The 18,276-nt window shown below is 36.2% G+C and overlaps 1 protein-coding gene across 2 annotated transcripts in view; it reads left to right on the top strand.

The window, feature by feature from the left end:
• KDM4C (lysine demethylase 4C) overlaps window positions 1–17,974 on the top strand; it is a 299,915-nt gene extending 281,941 nt beyond the window's left edge. For both annotated transcript variants that reach the window (XM_040579749.1, XM_040579748.1), the window contains 3 exons: window positions 8,996–9,115; window positions 12,979–13,071; window positions 15,840–17,974. In XM_040579749.1, coding sequence (XP_040435683.1) covers window positions 8,996–9,115; window positions 12,979–13,071; window positions 15,840–16,016 — 390 coding nt within the window. In that variant the 3' untranslated portion in view covers window positions 16,017–17,974. The remainder of the gene's footprint in view (window positions 1–8,995; window positions 9,116–12,978; window positions 13,072–15,839) is intronic.
• The last annotated feature ends 302 nt before the right edge of the window (window positions 17,975–18,276 follow it).

The raw sequence follows: 18,276 nt of genomic DNA, 5'->3' as shown, positions 1-18,276 counted from the left end.
AATCATTGCTTGCCTCTTCTGAATAGTAACACAATGAATGAATTCTTGTTTTTAAAACTGTTTATTAAGTTAGAATTAAACTTTTTTAAAAGCAAAGACTAAGTTCTAAGGCTTCAGTGTGGAGGCTTTTATTCCGTCAATTAACTCCTGAAGCTGCAAAACATCAAAAGATGCAATAGTCTGATTCTGATCTGAAACTTGTTTTACAGTACTATAACCATATTGTTTTAAGTCAGTTACTTTCACTTTATTCCATTATGGAGAACCAAAGTGATTTTTCTGTGGCCCCTTCTTTTTCTTTGTTTCCTGTTACAATAGAAAGACAGGCAACTTAATAGATAAGCATAAAAAAATGAATATACGATAGATTAAAGGCAAATTAAAGCTTCAAATATAAGTATTATCTTTACATGGTTTCCAGTGTATAATGTCCTTTCCACTTTATAATGGAATGCTTTATGGATCCTTATCAACAGTGATTTTAGATGACTTGAATGTAATGGCCCCACAGCTCAGCAGGAGAAACAAAGTGGAAGATAATCCATTACTTTGTGGGTTACGTTAAGATGGCTGACTTTGCAGTGAAGCAGGTGAGGGACAGAAATATATTTCAGTGCTTCTTGTGTTTGTTTAGTGAGTGGGTGTCCATGTCTGGGATGACAATGAGTACTGTCGTGATGAGCATGTGGAGCATAGTGAAATCCCTGGAACTGCATAGGAACCATTGAGATAAGATGGGACAGCTAGGAGCGGGGAAGGAGCATTATTTCCCCTCCCACCTTTTTTCTGAGGTAACATGGGAAGTGTAGGATTTTCAGATCTGGTAATTTACCTTATTTGTTGTGTTTTTCAGAAGTAGATTGTTTCCAGACTTGCGATGTGTGTTGGGGTGGTGGTGGTGGAAGCATCTTCTCTGGTGCGTGTTATGTCCTGAGGCAGGGGCAGAAGCAGAACATGAGCTGTGCTTTGTACTCGTCTGACTGCAACTAATTTACTGGGAACTTTAAGCCTTTAGGACCTCACCAATATATAGGTGGGCAGGATACAAGGTAGTACTGTAGGATTCAGGGTCTCATCTGAGTTTAATGTAAGCATAAGCAAGGGTCCTCTGCTGCACTGCGGGAGCCTTGTACTTCAGTCAGGCACAGCAAGTTGAGCAGCCTGGTGTCCTTGCCAACTTCACCTTCCTACTGCTAATGCTGAGGTTTGTCCCATAAGACTATGTTCTACCCCAAATGAAGGCTGTGCCGCACCTTATTGTGGTGCCCAATACCACCCTGGACATCCTAAGCCACATTGCATTCTGGGCAATTCTGTGTTGCTTAGCATTACATATGTATTTATGTTATTAATACTTTGCTGAAAGGCAATGTGATGATTGAAATAGTATCTTTCTAAGCTGGAAGTAAAACATTTTTAGATGTATTCAGGGATACAAGATCTAATTTGTCTTCCAGTTTCCCTTTGGTGAAAGTGTATATTCTCTTTGTAAGAGAAGATTCAGTAACATTTCAAGGACAACAAATTATACATAAATTAAAAGAATTTTTATACAATGGATTCTGTGATCCAAGGCTAAATTTATTGAACTACAGTAACTATCCTGTTAATTTGGTGATTCCACTGAATTTATACCAATTCAAAACCAGAATGGCACTCCTGGGAATAAGGCCTGTTCTTTCAAATGCTAATGCACTGTGTAAATTGCTGTTCCTGTTTGGATAAAATTCTGACTGTGGCAAATTAGCTACCGTTCTCCTTTTCATTCAGATCGTCTTGGAACATATGAAACCTAATTTTGTGTTTCTAAAAATTTGCATTAACTGTTGTATACTGTCAGTTCCCAAAAGGAAAGCACAGTTTGACAGTCTGTTGAGATCAACGGTTGTTTCAGAAAGTTTCCACAATTTGTTTCTCTGCTTCCACTTTAATGGTGTCGGTGGATATATTGACTGTTTGCAGCTGTGGTGTTCTATTTGTTGGTATGACAAGCTTTTCTGAATTGGAGGTGTTGTAAATTACATTAGTTGTGCTCCTTATAAAGCAGTCACTCGTGGGTATGACCATGGAAGCGTAGTCACTAGCATTCACGTTGAAAGTTGATGTTAGCTGAAGTAACCAGGCAGGGAAGACGACTTGCATTCAACACCTTTGCAAGATGGCTTGGGGGATGCTGAAGCTGCATGCCCAGGGCTCCTCAGAGGTACCCTTCATTCCTGCTGTTCCTGCTCCGCTGCTGGGTCTGCACAGTCAGAGCTGGCTTCCTGGCTGCCTGGTCAACCTGCATTTGGTTCTGCACTGGTTTCTGTCGGTACAGATAGCACTGTCTCATGGTTGGTACCCTAGCAGCAATCAAGCAGGGTAGTAAATTTAACTCAGGTCCTAATTTAAAGGGAAAATTTAGAAATGGCTGCTGCAGTTCAACTAGAATCAGCGAGGGGACTATTTCTGTGCAAAAGCCTGATAATCAGGCCTGGGTTTTTTCTACTTTTTCATGTTCTGAATCTGGGGACTAGAAACCCACTTGGAATCTTATCACAGAAAATCTGGTTTCTCCAAAATAAGAGGATAGAATTTGGTTCTATTGTTTTGGAAACCATGCATGAATTCTAAGTTATTTTTCAGAAACCATGGATTTTCTAGGATAAAGGCCCAAATGATTCTATGACATGGCTTTCTCCATGCAAATTGTGGTCAGGCAGATGAATACTTAAAGTTAGAGCTGTTTGTATGGATTTAAAGAATGCAGAAAGTGACAGAAAATGGACAGTTTCTATTTTACAGATTAACAATACGTATAAATTTACAAACACAAGATGATTAATAGCAAAAAATACGTAGATAGGCAGAATAGGAAGGCCAAGATTATTGCAATTACAGAATTTTTCAGCTCTAGTTCATTTTTTTGGTATCTGCTTCTCTTTGATCTTTGAAACCTCAGGGCTAGATTATCAGCTTTCAGTCTGCTAGGAGGAGGATTATAATATTGTGCCATGGCCCCTGTGCATCAGGGATGGAACAACATGGGAGGTATCTGTATCGCCAGACACATTGCAGGGCTGAAGCAAGGGTGCTGCTTACCTCTGCCTTTTGCCGTTCCTTCTTGCCAAGTTGCATGACAACAACGTAGTGGGATTCACAAGAACCCTCTGATACAGAAATCTGCAGCAGCGCAATGAAATGGATTCTTACACAGTCCTGCAAGACTGCTGTTGATTGTTGAAGTATATCTTCCTGGAGGGTTTTGATGTTGTATGGTACAGAAATAATGAGTGCAAAGGATGAAAAATATGTTCAGATAACCTAATTGTTAGAAATACTAGTTCTGAGCTAACATTTAAACTGTATTTAAATTCATAACAATCCCAGGAAGAATAATGCTGTTCAGGTTCTGTGTATATTATACTATTCCTGTACTACTAGTAAAATAATTTTATTCTGTCACTTTGTTACAGAGCCAAACAGCAAAAATAGGATTAGAAGTGTGTGCTGCCTCACAAAATCTGTTACAAGAGCCACACTTAAGCACTTTAGCCCTATACTGTCAATTATACCACTAGTGGTGTTTAATGAGAATTTGAATAAACAATGAGTCATTTTGTGCTTTGTGTTTTGTGTTTACAAACCTCAGGTTTGTAAAACAGTGCAGCTATAAGGGGAAAATTTATGCTTATGGATGGGTTAGTGCTGAGTAAGAGTAAACTTCAAGAGCGAGCCACTTGCAGACAATATTCCTACTTAAAACTATACTATACATCGATTTCCTTCAATATCTTTCCAAGTGTTTGGCCTTATTTTCTTATACCTGGAAAAATAAATCTCAATCTTCTTTTGTATTGTTATATAGAGGTACATAAGAGGTATATATGAATGTTTTAAGGCTACGCTCAGGGAAAATGGGTCTCCAGTGTTATTCATCAGCTTTAGAGGAGGTTCTTCAGATTGTTACTTAAGGATGCCAAATGGTTTTTACCTCACAATTTGCCTCCTCTTCCCTATTAAGACCACTGTACAAGCACAGCTGTGGGAGCTGAGTTTAGTAATCTCCCACAGGAAATATTCTGATCTGATCAAAATGAAGGTTGATTTTCTTCATCCTAATATGAGGAGTTCCACAGAATGCTCATGCAAATGTATGAGTGGGAGGCAAAAGCAACTTTTAAAGCAGAACATATGGGTCTAAGTTAGCAAGTGTGGGATTGTATCAGGGACCTTCATCATCTCAACTCCTCTATCCTCTCTTGAGTCAGGGTAGGATCACATCATCCAAACAGTTAACAAGAGCCAGGTGATCTGATGAAGTTGCTGATTTGAATAGACAAGTATTGACATTTTTGTATTCAAATATGATTGTTTTCTAGCAACTGTTTTAAATATTTGACTACTATTGGGTTTATAGCGCCTCTAAAAGATGCTGTAGGAGCCACATATTCCTTATTTCAGACAAATTATTGAGATACAATGACCAGTGTTATTGCTATGATATTAAAGACAATATTAATCTTTATGACCATTACAGTAAGTTAAAGGAGTTAATTGATCCCTTCTTCAGCAATCATATTACACATTCACCAAAGACTGAATCAGATTTGGAAAGGTATTATTCCATTTAAGCTCCTGAAAGGTGAAACATTGAGCTATAAGCTGACTGTTGAAAGGCAGAACATTGTACAAGCTAATGAAAAATTTTCCCTGCTGCTAGATTCAAAAGGAGTGAAGTGGTGGGGGTTTTGTGTGTTCAGAGTATTCAGAAATGTTTTTGAGAGCTTTTTGCTTTTCATGTATTGAACTTGAAAATACTTTTTTCAAAGTGTTATTAAATAATGTATTTCAGTCTCTAGGTCTTTTTTGTTCAACTGCTGCCTTTCTCACTGGGTAAAAATCCCTGAAACTTAAAACTTTTTCATTAAATACTCACATATTCTACCTTGGCCATGCCAATATTTTCCTTTCTAAGATTTCCTCCCTATCTAGCTTTCTGTCAGACTAGAGGCCCTGTAAATTAACATTGGCTGATATTTGTAGTCACAGAATAATTTCATCCTTTCCCACTACCATCTTGACATGAAGGGACTACAGTATCCTTTTAGCGAGTGCCTCAAGGTATGAGCCAATTTTGCTCTGTTGACTTCAAGAATTGTACTGCAGAGTTTTCGGTTTCCTCTGAATTCATTAGCGTTATTTGTTTTACATTGTGGCTCCTTTGGATCAAGCCTAGAAGTCAAATGCTCTTATATTATTATCATTTTGAAAATAATTGTTGAATTTGAAATAGCTGAGTTTAATACCATAATTGCCAGGTGAAACATTGTCAAAATAGAATTGTAGGAATCCAAGGAACATCTGTTTCTGACAGTTTTGGAGAATAGTCTCAAAAGTTTGTAAGTTCCTCTTAGACCAGATTATCTATAATTTTTAAGCTTAGTTTAGGAAAGCATTTGAATGTATATTTAAAAAAAAATAAAAAAAATTAAGGTATTTTCTTCAGGTGTCAGTGACTGTATTCCGATTATGGGCATCTTGCAACATTTCAGAGTTCCTGGATTCAAACGCATGCTTCAGATGCAGACTTCCCTTTTATTCTTAGTGTGGCTTCACATTTATTCCTAGTCTGTCTCAACCCTGCCACTGTAACTGAATTTGTTACTTGCAAATGCATTATCCAGCCTTAATGAACCAAAGTATTGCTCAACCTCTGTGGTAAACCCAAAGGAATATTATAAAAGAAAAATAGCAAAAAAAGTCTACTTTACCTGTAGTACTGTACACAAGAATTCCTTAGTGACAGCATAGGACAAACCCAGAATTTCAACATATTTTTCCAACATCTAATGTGAATGGATTGCTTACTATTTTAGTTCAATGCATATTCAATGCAACCCCAAATTGTATATTGTTAAAACCAGAAAACAGCACCTGTAATAAACAAAAAACAAAAAAAAGTTTTAATATTATTTTTACAGGGTTTTGCTCATAAAAAACCTTTTTGAATGTCTGTAAACCTAGCACTATTGAAACCATATCTGGAGTGCTGTGTCTGGTTATGGGCTCACCTGTACAAGAAGGACATGGACATATGTAAGGAGCAAATACAGTGAAGGGATATGAAAGTGATGGAGGGACTGTCATAGGAAGGGAGGCTGACAGAGCTCGGACTGTTCAACCTAGAAAATAGTAGACTCAGGGAGATCTAATCCAAGTGTACTAATAACTGGTGGAGAAAGTAAAGAAGATAGAGCCATGCAGTTCTCAGTGGTGCAGAGTGACAAGGATGAAAGACACAACAGGTGCCAACTGAAATAAAGGAAATTCTTTAACGTGGAAATTTTCTTCACTTTAGAAAAGACTTTTTCACTGTGAGGGTTTTTGAATGCTGGACTAATTACCCAGGGAGGTGGTGAAATGTTTATCCTTGGAGATACTGAAACCTAACTGATAATGTCCTTGAGCAAACTTCTGTAACTGATGGTGCTTGGAGCTGTGGCTCTGAGCTATGAAACAACTCGAATATGAAACTGGACACTTGTGTGAATAGGCTTTTTAGTGCAGATAGGCACGATTTTGTCCATTTTTGTGAAGAAGAAAATATACTGTGTGATTGTATGGGAAATGTACATGGTTTACAAGCTGAATGTAGATTGAGGCCACAGTGTATGTTATTTACAGCTGTTGTATGGGAATGTTGAGGGATTGCCATGTCTTGATCTCCGACTTTTCATTATATGCCATAAAAGTGAGGATGCATTTTTGCAATTTTGTTAGTCTAAGAAATGGGTCTAATCATTCCCCAGAAAAAAATAGTGATAATTATTTTTGCAGTAAAAAAAGGAATCTCTAAAATGGTTATGTAACATGAGAATAAAAGGTAGGAGCTCTGATGGAAACTAGCAAAAACTTTTTAGTACAGGTTTCCCAAACATTGTTCCGTAGACTAAGACATTGTGGTGATACGTGAAGAATGGGATTGTTATTTGTCTAGTTATTTGCAAGAGAACTCTAATTTTCCATATGAGCAATTCAATTAGCTATCATAGAGAAGCTGTGAGATTTTTTGCTTCTGCAAGGTGCAAAGGGAGCAATTCATGCTGGGCTTTTGTTCTTGGAAAATTAATGTTTGGCTTTACATTGTTGATAGATTGTTTGTTTTCAGGAAATTTGCTATCTTCCATGATGCATTTTAAAAGTTTTGTTTAAGACACTTAGCCAAGACTCCTTTTTGCACTTTAGCAGTAAATAGATAGAGGAAGAAGTATGACGATGACAATAACCATCTTGACAGTCATCACTGAGGAAAGAGCATTAAAAATATAGTCTCATTTAATTTATAATCAGAATTATGATAGTATTTAGCATTCCCTGTCCCCTGAGAAGTCATAAATATTCCACTGCTGTAAAATCAGCAGCAGCCATCTATTTCCCATTTCCCCTTTCACCTTTCCCCTTGCCTCTTCTGGAAACACTGGGAAGGGTAATACAGTAATGCCACCTACTACCTCAAATACATGGTGAAGTTGAAAAGTTGCGTCTTTCTGTGTCTTTCACAGCAACCTTTGCCAGGCAAACATGCGGAGCATATTTTAGAGCTGTCCCCTTGGCCCAATACTTGAGGGATGACAGACAGTGTTGTCATGCAGGAAGGTGTTTTTCTGTGAAAATCCAGCTTTTCGCATCTTTTTTCATGTGTTGAATCAAATTCATGGATTAAGATACACATGATTAAAAACAGTTTGTAAAGCCTGGATTTGGCTAGCATGATATTATAACAAGATAATGTCCCAGTAAGGATCAGTGTAGTGCATTTTTGCTCCAGCTTTTTGAGTTCTTTGTCATGATGATTGTTTGATTGTTGCCCCCTGTTGGAAGTGAAATGTTGAACTCAAAATTACAGTATTTTTGTAAATTATTCTGTGTAAATTTGAGACTTTGAAAATGGTAATGGTAGTGCAGCAACCTAAGATCATACCAGGTCTTGCAGGACCTTGTCACCGGGTCCTTGGCTTTGTTTTTTCTCTGTCTAGGCCTCTTTCTGTTTTGTCAGTCTAGGCCTCTTTCTTAGCTGTGAGCTCCGGTAACATGGTCACTGGGTAAGTCCTCTCACACCTAGAAGAATACCACTAAATTACTGCTAATTTACGTGATGAGTCTTGTGATGCAGTTGGTACAAAGTATAGATGCCTTTGTTAGTGTGTGTGTGTTCGGCAGAGAGAGCTTCCTAGGAACTGGTGAGTGCAGACCTGACACAATCCTCTTCTAGTCCTTTGTGTCTTTCCATATGTGGACAGCTGTTACAGGCGTGTGGCCAGTGTGCTCTGCAAATGAGTCATTTAGGTCATACTGAGTGTATGGGGCAAAAGAAATCGTAACAAGAGTGTGTTGCAATTAGCGCAGACTGTGCTGCTCTGACATACTCAACAAGTCAGGCACAAGATTTGGCCAAAATACAGGAAACAAAACACTTCATATCTTCTGGAAAAAATAAATAATATCTACCTAATTCTTTTTTGTAAGTGTTTGGATTCTTTAAGTGTTTCTCCATAAGCTGAGCAAAGAACTTATTGGCATTCTCACCATTTATAGTTTGAGATCCACTGGGGTGTGTTTCAGTCAGCAAAGTCAGCATGCAGCAAAGATGTGCTGTGGTTAACAAAACATGGGTTACTTGAATATGTAAACCATTAGTGATCTTTATTTTCAATGTGTGATGGAAATTAATTTTAGGGGAAATGTGTCACATTTGCTGGTAGCTATCTGATTTATGCATATGTTGTCATGCCAATGCAGCATCAAGCTGTAAAGAAAGTCTTTCTTTGGTCAGTATTTCATTTTCATAAAGGCTAACAGTATCTTCTGTTAGCCCATTAGCAGGATTATAAAACTTGAAGCACACATGGTAATAAATCTCCTCCAATTATCAAGCTGTAAAAAGCAGCTTACTGGTAATTTCAGTGTAGTGGCTTACTCATTGATATGAGAATCCGTCTTTCTTTGTAAATAGAGCAGAGATTGCCTAAGGCTGGGCCCACCTGCAGAAGGAGAGGTCGTCCAAGTCAAATGGCCTGATGGAAAACTGTACAGTGCAAAGTATCTGGGAACAAACACAGCTCACATGTATCAGGTGAGTATCTGTAGTTATTACTGTGTGCCTATTTTTCATATGTCTTTATTGCAAATTACTTATTTGGCTGTAGCATTGGAGTGGCCAGCCTCACCTTCGAAGCTGCAAAAGGCTGGAGTTCAGACTTTTATTTTAGCTGCTAATGGATTTAAACTAATAAATAAATCTGACTAAACCATTAACAAGTGCTGTCACTCTTTGGGAGTTGAAGTTTCACCTGTTCCTATGAAATCAAGAAAATGGCTTATTTAATAAGAACTCAGGTGAACTGGTGGAACATTAAGATTGAAAGATAACATTTGTTATTTTCTCCAGGTTATTTACTTTTATTTGTTGTCAGGTAATTATACAATTAATGATACAAAGTTAAGTATTGGTGTGTGACTACAATGAGCCTTAGGCGTTTCATAAAAGGATGGAAGGGAGGATAGTAAAAAGAAAAGCATAAACAGCTCCACTTTGATTTGTCTGAGGCACTTTTGAATTAATTAAAACGTAATCTAAGGAGCATTTTATCCTTAGCAAAGTCAAAAGGGAACTGAAGACTGAAGGCAAGGCTAAAAGGCTGACTTCTGATTTCAGAGACACAATAGTTGTTTTTTTATGTGCTTGCCTTTGAAAAAAATCAGTCAGCAGTTTGAATGGTAGAAACTGCAATAAAACAATCACAATAATAATAGCACTTCTGAAAGAATGAGAATCTAGGTACATTTCATTTATATATATATATAATCATTTTCACTTGTGTAACTCTCTTCATCTGAGGGCTTCACATTACTCTACAAAAATGGCAAATTTACTATTATATCTGTAGATAAATTAAGGCACAGGGAGGCTAAATGACTTGCTGCATTGACCTTCTCACTTTGCCAATGACTTGAAATCGAGCTGAAGTCCTCAAATGCCTGATCCCTTGAGCTAGTCTCTAAATCTTACCTCTTCCCTTATATTTAGCAGCTGTATTATGTTGTGAAGGTGAAAAGTTCTTTATAAAATATAAAGATTATTGTTCTATAGTAACATTAATCTTCAAATCATTTAATCTTCTGAACAGCTGGTCTTCTGAGGAGTACTGTGAGGAAGATTAGATGAATGTTGTTATCTTTCATGTCTGAAGGGGTCTGACATAGTCAAAACAAACTTCTTGGTCTTATTTTAGACCTCTTGAACAACGTGATGAAACCAGTTTAGTTTAAGGAAAATGGATTAGCAAGCCCAGGTTCAGTGAGGTTTGGAGTTCCTTGGAGCATAGCAGTCATAGGAGATTACTGTAAACTCCCTTGTAACAACCCCTATCATGGTGAAATAGCAAAGATTAAAGATTAGAGGGAGTCCAGATTGCACTACATAGGACTTTGGAGACAAGTATTTCAATCTGTAGGGAGGGACAGGAGGCTGCCACAACGTGGCCACAGGTTACAGTCTATGACATGGAAGGTGCAAGGTTAACTTCAAGACACATTAGTAGTTCTTCCTCTGGTCTTTCTACACAGCCTGTCTGAAAGCTCCTAGGACCCATAAATACACATACTCCATTCTTCGTCTGGATTGTGAGATCTCTTTTGCACCTTTGAGATTCTCTTACCAAGTCTTTTGTATGATCTCTTAGATAGTATGACAAAATGATAGACTGCAAAGGACTCTCTGGAACTAGTGTTTTGATCTAATAAGGGAAATCTGTTCTACTTGGATAGATCTGTGAGTTGTCCTCATGTTCATGAGACATTTGTACCAAATGTGACAGTACTTGTGCATGCAGGATCTATATGTGACACAATGCACCAGAATCTGTATCATCCATTTTGTCATCCAAGCATCCTACACAATCCCAGAGCAAAGTAATACATGCCAAATGAAGCAGGTATTCAAGTGGAATTGTTAATGTGATCTGCTTTTGATTTTTTGATCATTTTTGATATTGGCATTCACTATTTTGAGTTGCACTTAAGATTCTGAAATTATTCGTTCTCTCTTAATTACTTTCTAACAATTCCAGCTGATCCTTTAATTTATGATGTCCTGATAAAAGAAAATCTTACGGAGGGAACAACATACTATGCAGACACAGCAGCAGAAGTCCAAATAAAATACCTTGTTGGATAAAATTGATTATTTAAAATATAGTATCTGCAGTCTGAATTAAATTGGAGCTATTAGAGATGGTGGGTTTATATTTTGCATGAATCATGATAGTACTAAAAGTCTTAGAGGAGCTCTTGCTGTGTTTTTCTTTAATGGTAGGCAAATTTATTTCCAGTACGGTATGCTGAATTACAGCGGAAGAACTTGCAGTTACTCTTCATAGTAAACATTCAATTATTTTGTACTGCAAGCCTACCAGAGTCTACCAGATGAAGCAGTTGCTTCCTCCTGCACACTACCAGTAAAAACATTGCCCATTCAGGAGTTCGTTTTCTGATCGTGTGGAGCTGGCAGAGTACATTTCCTGCCCAGTTCTTTCACCACTGATGCAAAAAACATTACCAACTGTATTATGCAAAAATATAGTATCAAATGTATTGTGCAGTAAGAAGCAGGAATAGCAGAGAGGCTGCTCCTGCATCTTGGTGAAAAATACCTAAATTTGCCATCATTTTATTAAATAATCTTAAGTCAAACTGATCTTTAAGTTTCTCTGACATTTGACTAACAGACTAAGTTTATAGGGTTAGTTACAGGAACAGAGAGGAGCAAGGATGACTTTTGTGACTTCGTTATTTATCTGTGCTCTGTGGATTTTAAGTGTGTTCCAGATTTATGCATCCTTGTTAACTGCTGTAAAAAAATTGCTTTTGAAGATGTTCATAGATCTGTACCCTGGCTTTTGAGACTGGATACAGTGTATTGGATTTTTCAGCTGTGCACAATGAATGTGACATACTCCATCGTGACAAGGTTTTCATTTGAACCTACAAAACCCTATCTATTTACAAGTTCAAATATATGATTTTTCAGTTTTATCTATAAAAATACTTTTGGTAAATTAGTGTTTTCCTATGTTTTTATTTGGGCTTATTCTTCCAGCCTAGGTTTGTTGTCATTCATATAGTCTCATTAATTCACCTAAGAATGTAGAATGGGACTTCTTTTAACTTTATCCCAAACTTTAAAGTGCACTTTCTTTGGGAACTAAAACTGCAGTCATAGATAATAGCTGAAATTCAGAATTGTTAAATGGAGTATTAAAAACAATAAATCAGCACCTACTGAAAAAGCTTAAATGCTTCCAAGTCTCAGCATTTTAACATTCCCTACACCTAGTTACATTTCCTTTCTCATTTTCTGCTAACGGGGTTCATGTTGGATTAAATCTAAACCTAAGCATGATAAAGCTTTTCATCTTCTGAACAGAGCATTTTAAAGAAATTCCATCAGATTCAATAAAATTCTGTTAACTGGTATTTCCTTAGTTGTCACTCATACTTTCTTTCTTTTGACAGGGTCTTCCTCAACCTTGAATCACAGGATGTTAAAATTAATTCTTTATTTATTAGAAGCAAGTAAAAAAATGAGAGGCAAATAAAAGACATTTTAATTTGTCATTCCTACAAAATGATGTTGTCAGTGTTGTTACTGCTCAGCATTCCTAATCTAATAAATTTTACTTTATTTTATATGTGTCAGTGTAGATTTTGAAGTCTTTTTGGTTAAATATTATTTTCAACTTCCTATGTGTTGCATTTCTGAAGAAATAAATTTTTTTTGTGTTTTATCCTAATTTCACCTTCCTTAAATGAACAGCAAAATATTTGTGTATAAATCATCTGTGTTTGTACATATATTTTTGTCTGGAGACATTCCCAGAAACATCCTGCAAGAGTTAAATTACAATTTTATTTTTAAATACCTATTTTTTCAATTAGGTTGAGTTCGAAGATGGTTCTGAAATAGTAATGAAGAGAGAAGAGATCTATACACTAGATGAAGAGCTTCCTAAGAGAGTAAAAGCACGATATGTAAGTATTTTCTGATGATAACTTTATAATATAGATATGCTCAAAGTGCCAATAATAGTATCCTTGGGTTTATTCTGTATTTTCAGTTAAAATCAGGTAAATGTTTTGTGAAGCCTGGAAACTGGCTAAATCAGCATAAAAATTAGTGCAAGCATCCATTTGCTAGTGAAAATGGTTAGTTGTTCTTCCAGTACAGGCAAATGCTGTTGTCAAACATAATTCTTCTCTCCTAGATGGGACAGCTTGGTTGATCATCTGTCAAATCATGAATTGTTAACTTAGTAAATATTTAAATTGACAGACATTCTGTTATTTTAGTATACTTATAACATGTGTATACTTTTTACAAAACTTTCCAAGTTCTCAGAGCTTTGTGATTTTTAAAGCATTAAATTTAATAAAAATGCAATTAACTTTTTCTAAGAAACAAAGTGCCTAATCAGAACTCATTAATGTCACCGGCAGGACTTATCAGCATTTCAATGGTCTTTGGTTTAAAACCAAATCTTTGGTGTATTTTTTGTTTCAGTTTCAAATACCCACCAACCAGCTAGTCATTTATGTGTATGCCATGTGGAAAAGTGTTGAGGTTCATAAAGAATGTAACACTTAAATCTTGAAAAGGGAAAGTTCTACCATGCAATTGTGGGAGGAGACAAGATGATTGCTGTTACTTGTGTTTGTCATTAATGCTAAATATTGTGCAATTCATTCCATTACTAAGTCTTCTTAGAAGACCACTATGTTGTTCTCATGTCCATGTTCCATTTTAGAGCTGTTCGTTTAAAACTGCATTGCAAGACAAATGTTAGCTTTCCTAACATGTAAAACCAAAGCGTGAAAATGCAAATATCTTGTCATAATTGAGAACAAGGAATATTTCACTGTTGTGAATAAAAAATTCCCTCTTGAAGAATCTTTCAGTGAAGCTTTGAAAGGGAGCACAGTATACAGTATGTTTTTCATTACTGCAGGGAGGTGGGCTCATACACAATACCTGTTCACACATCCATTATGTGACATTAATTAGCTGATTCTTCAAAGATGGGTGCAAGTTGTAGGGGAATGATGTGTAAAGATTCTTCAGGTACATCAGTTTATATGAGTTTGGTAGACTGACAGCATTTCACGGTGAGGTAGTTGAAGAAGGTTTCAGTCCAACTTCTCCTTTTCTATGCTTTTTGCCACATGAAGCTGCCATCATTGTTATTATCATCATTTCCTTTCATCCAGTTCTCAGCAGCCAGCCCCAACATGGATACTGTATTTTTCAGAAGCTAGCAGTGTGCCAAAGGACAGGATTGACGTCATGTATGAAAGAGGTGGTAAAGCTGGGAAAGAGAGACAGAGAAATGTGGGGCTGTTAGCCTGCCAAGAGGGTGTTAACCAGCAGGGTGCTCTGTTTTACTGAAGGAATAGAATAGGATTAGGGCAGCTCTTTTTAATGGAAGGTATTAATATAATCAGATATTCTTGGCTAAGATGCTTTTTTGTCAATGTATTTGGGATAAGTGCACTCATTTTTTGGCGTCCTGACCATCTAGGGTTAAGATAATTGTCTTGGAAAACATGAAATAAACCATCTGGTTATATTCAATGAGATTTTTTCTTAAAAACATTCCATTACCAATTCTTATTTTAAAGACTATGTGTAAAAAGCATTTATAATTAACTGCATCTTCCGTAGAATGTAAACTGTAATTGTATGTAAGGATGTAATGTAAACTGTAGAATGTAAAGTGTTGCATTTCCCTAAGGTTAACAATGCAAAGATAGTTGGGTTAATACTACTTCTAAAACTTGAATTTTTGTAGATCAATAATTATTTTTTTCTTATTTGACACATATTAACTTCATAGGGTAGTTAAGTATAGGTTAAAGACATCAAATGTGGTTGACTATATAAAATAAAACCACAGCCTGCGCTCAGACCTTTCCATTATTTTCTACTATTGCCTCAAATTCTATAAATGTGTACCTTAGTTCTCAAGTTATGTCCAACATCTCCATGTGAACCTCAAGCTGAAGACTGTGCAGTTAAAGACAGCTTATGGCAGTGTTTCCATCTCTTGAAATAAATGACACCAATTCCTTCTAATTGATGCTTTTCTTAATCCTGGGAATTTTACCGTGACTCCAGAAGTGGAAGTTCATCCAAAAATTTCTGCCACTGCTTTTTTGAAATGGTTTGCTTTTTGCTGTCCTGCTGCTTTATTTCAGTTGATTCACAACTGTTTTAAGTTTGCTGACAAACAACTGAACTTGTGACTCTGATTCTTCACAAATGAGGCAGTGTGCAGGTTTCTTTTCAGAGATCCATGTTGTAGTACCCTGCATTTAAAACTTTTCTGATTAACACAGAGTAGTGGGTAATATTTGGTACTGCTAGGATCAAACCTGCCCAACAATTGCATCAATTCCATGTTGCTGTTTTTCACCTGGAATCAGAGTGTGACCTCTGGATAAAATGAAAACTAACAACTGGTGTTAGTCATGTGTTTCTAAAGAATACTATGGACCTAAAGAATTAAATGAGTAGTACATGCAAAATATGGAATACTAAGAATTATATTTAAAATGTTCATGCAATATATATATATTTAATATTTAGACACTTTCCTGAAAACAGTTTTAATTGCATAATCAGTAATGTAGGTAACTTGATACTATCTAGTGAAATAGATCTGTGTTTCCATATAACTTGCCTAAAATATGCCAGAATATGATGGCCTGTATGAAGCTGTATGTATAATTAATGTCTGTTTTAGTCTACAGCCTCTGTCATGAGATTTGAAGACACATTTTGTGGAGCAGATACTATCTTGGGAGAGAAGAAGAGGCAGAGAGTATTGAGTTCCCGCTTTAAGAATGAATATGTGGATGATCCAGGATACCGCACCTTCTTAAAAAGCTCATTCCAGAAGAAATACCAGGAAGGGCTATAAAGGAAGCAAGAGATGGAGGGGGATGTTGATAAAAAAGCATGCAGGATTATTTGCAATTGGTTTTGGTTTAATTGAACACTCACTTTTACAAAGAACTAATCCATACACCGACCTCATAAACTGAAGTACTTGAGTTCTGATTTCTCCAGTTAATGTACTAAAGATTTTGTAATGTTTTGCAATATGAAACTAAGGGGGAAACAAATGAGGGTAAGAGGGATTACACAGTGATATGCTGAACAAAACTTTCAGTCTTGCTTGCATTGAAATAAGTGGTAAAATGCCCTTTGTATTATGAGAGAAGATTCACATTCAGAAGGGGAATCTTAGTGAACAGAGATAATCTCAGTGACTCATTTTTTTTCTGCAGACAGGAAAGGATGTTAAGTTTAATAATTGTTAAGTTCAATAATAGCAGTTTTTATAGAACATTTTTAAAAGAGATGCAAATATGTACAGTATTAAACAAAAGCTGTACTTAAATTTGTGCAGTGCTTTTACATTTTTATGTCACTGCTGCTTTCAATAGGGTTTGATGTGGACTCAACTGTTGACTTAGGTATTTTTTGGCTTTTAAGAGCGATACCTTCTGTGCAGCAAAGGTATTTTGTATATTTAGAGGGACAGATTTTGGCAGTTATTTATAAACAAGGTTTTCAAAAGATCTATTAAAAATACCTATTTGTAAAATACAATTTCCTTTCATTATGTGTAAAAAAAAATAGAGTTTAAATATATATGCTTAATAGCCTAGTTTTGAATGAATATATTATAGTCTTCCTGTTAAAATAATATTCTATCAATGTAACAATGTTTTAAAACAAACAAACGAACAAACAAACAAACAAACAAACAAGTACCATCCTTTTACTAGCAGCATTTTCTCTGTTGATGTGATTTTCAATCCTATTATTTTATACCTATAGAAATCAAGAAACCTCACTTTATGCAATACGCATGTAGTTTCCTGAACACAACAGAATATACATACAGACACTCAGATGGCTTGGTGTTAAAATGCGAACCTGATAAAGACCATACTTTCATTTCTTGTCTTTCTATTTCCCTTCAGTCTTTGGGATCCTGACCTTTTTGGATGTTTCACAGAAAGAAGAAAGCCTGAATTTGTCTGGACACTTAGGTATGTGAAACTAGGCAGGAGCTTTATCAAAATGACATCATCAGTTTCTTCTAAATTGGACCATCAGCAGGATTTCTGACTGTCTGCCACAGGAAAAAGAACCCTCTCAAAATCCAATCTAAATCTGAGCACTGCTGTTTCCAGGGTTCTGCTTGCAGAAAAACCTGAGTATATGGACCCAGATAATTTTTTGTGAGAAGCCCTGTCCTTTGTATGCTGAAACACACAGATCTTTGTTTCACTGTAGCCCTGGCATGATTATTCTTTTTTTTTTTTTGAACGGACTGTGAAATCTTTTCATTTACTATGTGTCACCTCAATTGGCAATTTTTCTGTTTTGCATTAACTATCTTTTCTTGTACCATGAAATCACTCAGAATCCCTTTAGTCTAAGAAACTGCTTAGCTGTGACAATTGGAATGTATTTCTAATTGACAATACTTTCTCTAGAGGTAGTGGGTTGTACTGGGTACTGCCTAGCGTATTTCAGAATATCAGCGCTCTTTCTGCTATTGTAAAGGAAAAATAAAAACTAATGATGTATTTGCAAAATGCAAGATTCCTGTTGCCTTCTAGAGTTGAATGCAGTTGATAACCTATTTATTGATGCTTAGTTTCAGAACTATGTTGTAGCATAAGGGTGCTTTTGTGATCCACCATGAAGGTTTAAAACAGCTATGACGTTATTAATTAGCTAAATACATATACATATATTTTGTAATTAAAGAGATGATGCTATGTGGTATTACAGAGGCTAGAGATTGAATGTATGTTCTTGGATCAGTTACGACACTGTGAATAAACTGTCTCTTCTCTATAAAATGAATCCAGCATCTTTCTTTTCAAGTTCCTTGAAATTTGCTGATTAAAGTGCTGCAAAATTTTTTTACAACATTTATGCAAAAAACATTAGTTGGCTTGCTTCCCCTTCTACATTTCATCAAAAAAAAAAAAAAAAAATCTTTACTGTGGAAGCTCCAGAAGGCTTTGTAATGATTTAGAACTTTTGTAAGGTGCTATAAAATACCTGCTGTGTAAAAGAAAAGCGTAGTCATTGTCACGATCGCAGTTTCGTGCCTCCTGTCTCAAGACCTCATGGCCCTTGCAAACTGGATTGGC

Source organism: Falco naumanni, chromosome Z (assembly GCF_017639655.2).
Source record: "Falco naumanni isolate bFalNau1 chromosome Z, bFalNau1.pat, whole genome shotgun sequence".
Classification (NCBI taxonomy): domain Eukaryota; kingdom Metazoa; phylum Chordata; class Aves; order Falconiformes; family Falconidae; genus Falco; species Falco naumanni.
This window is presented reverse-complemented; position numbering and strand designations above follow the sequence as displayed.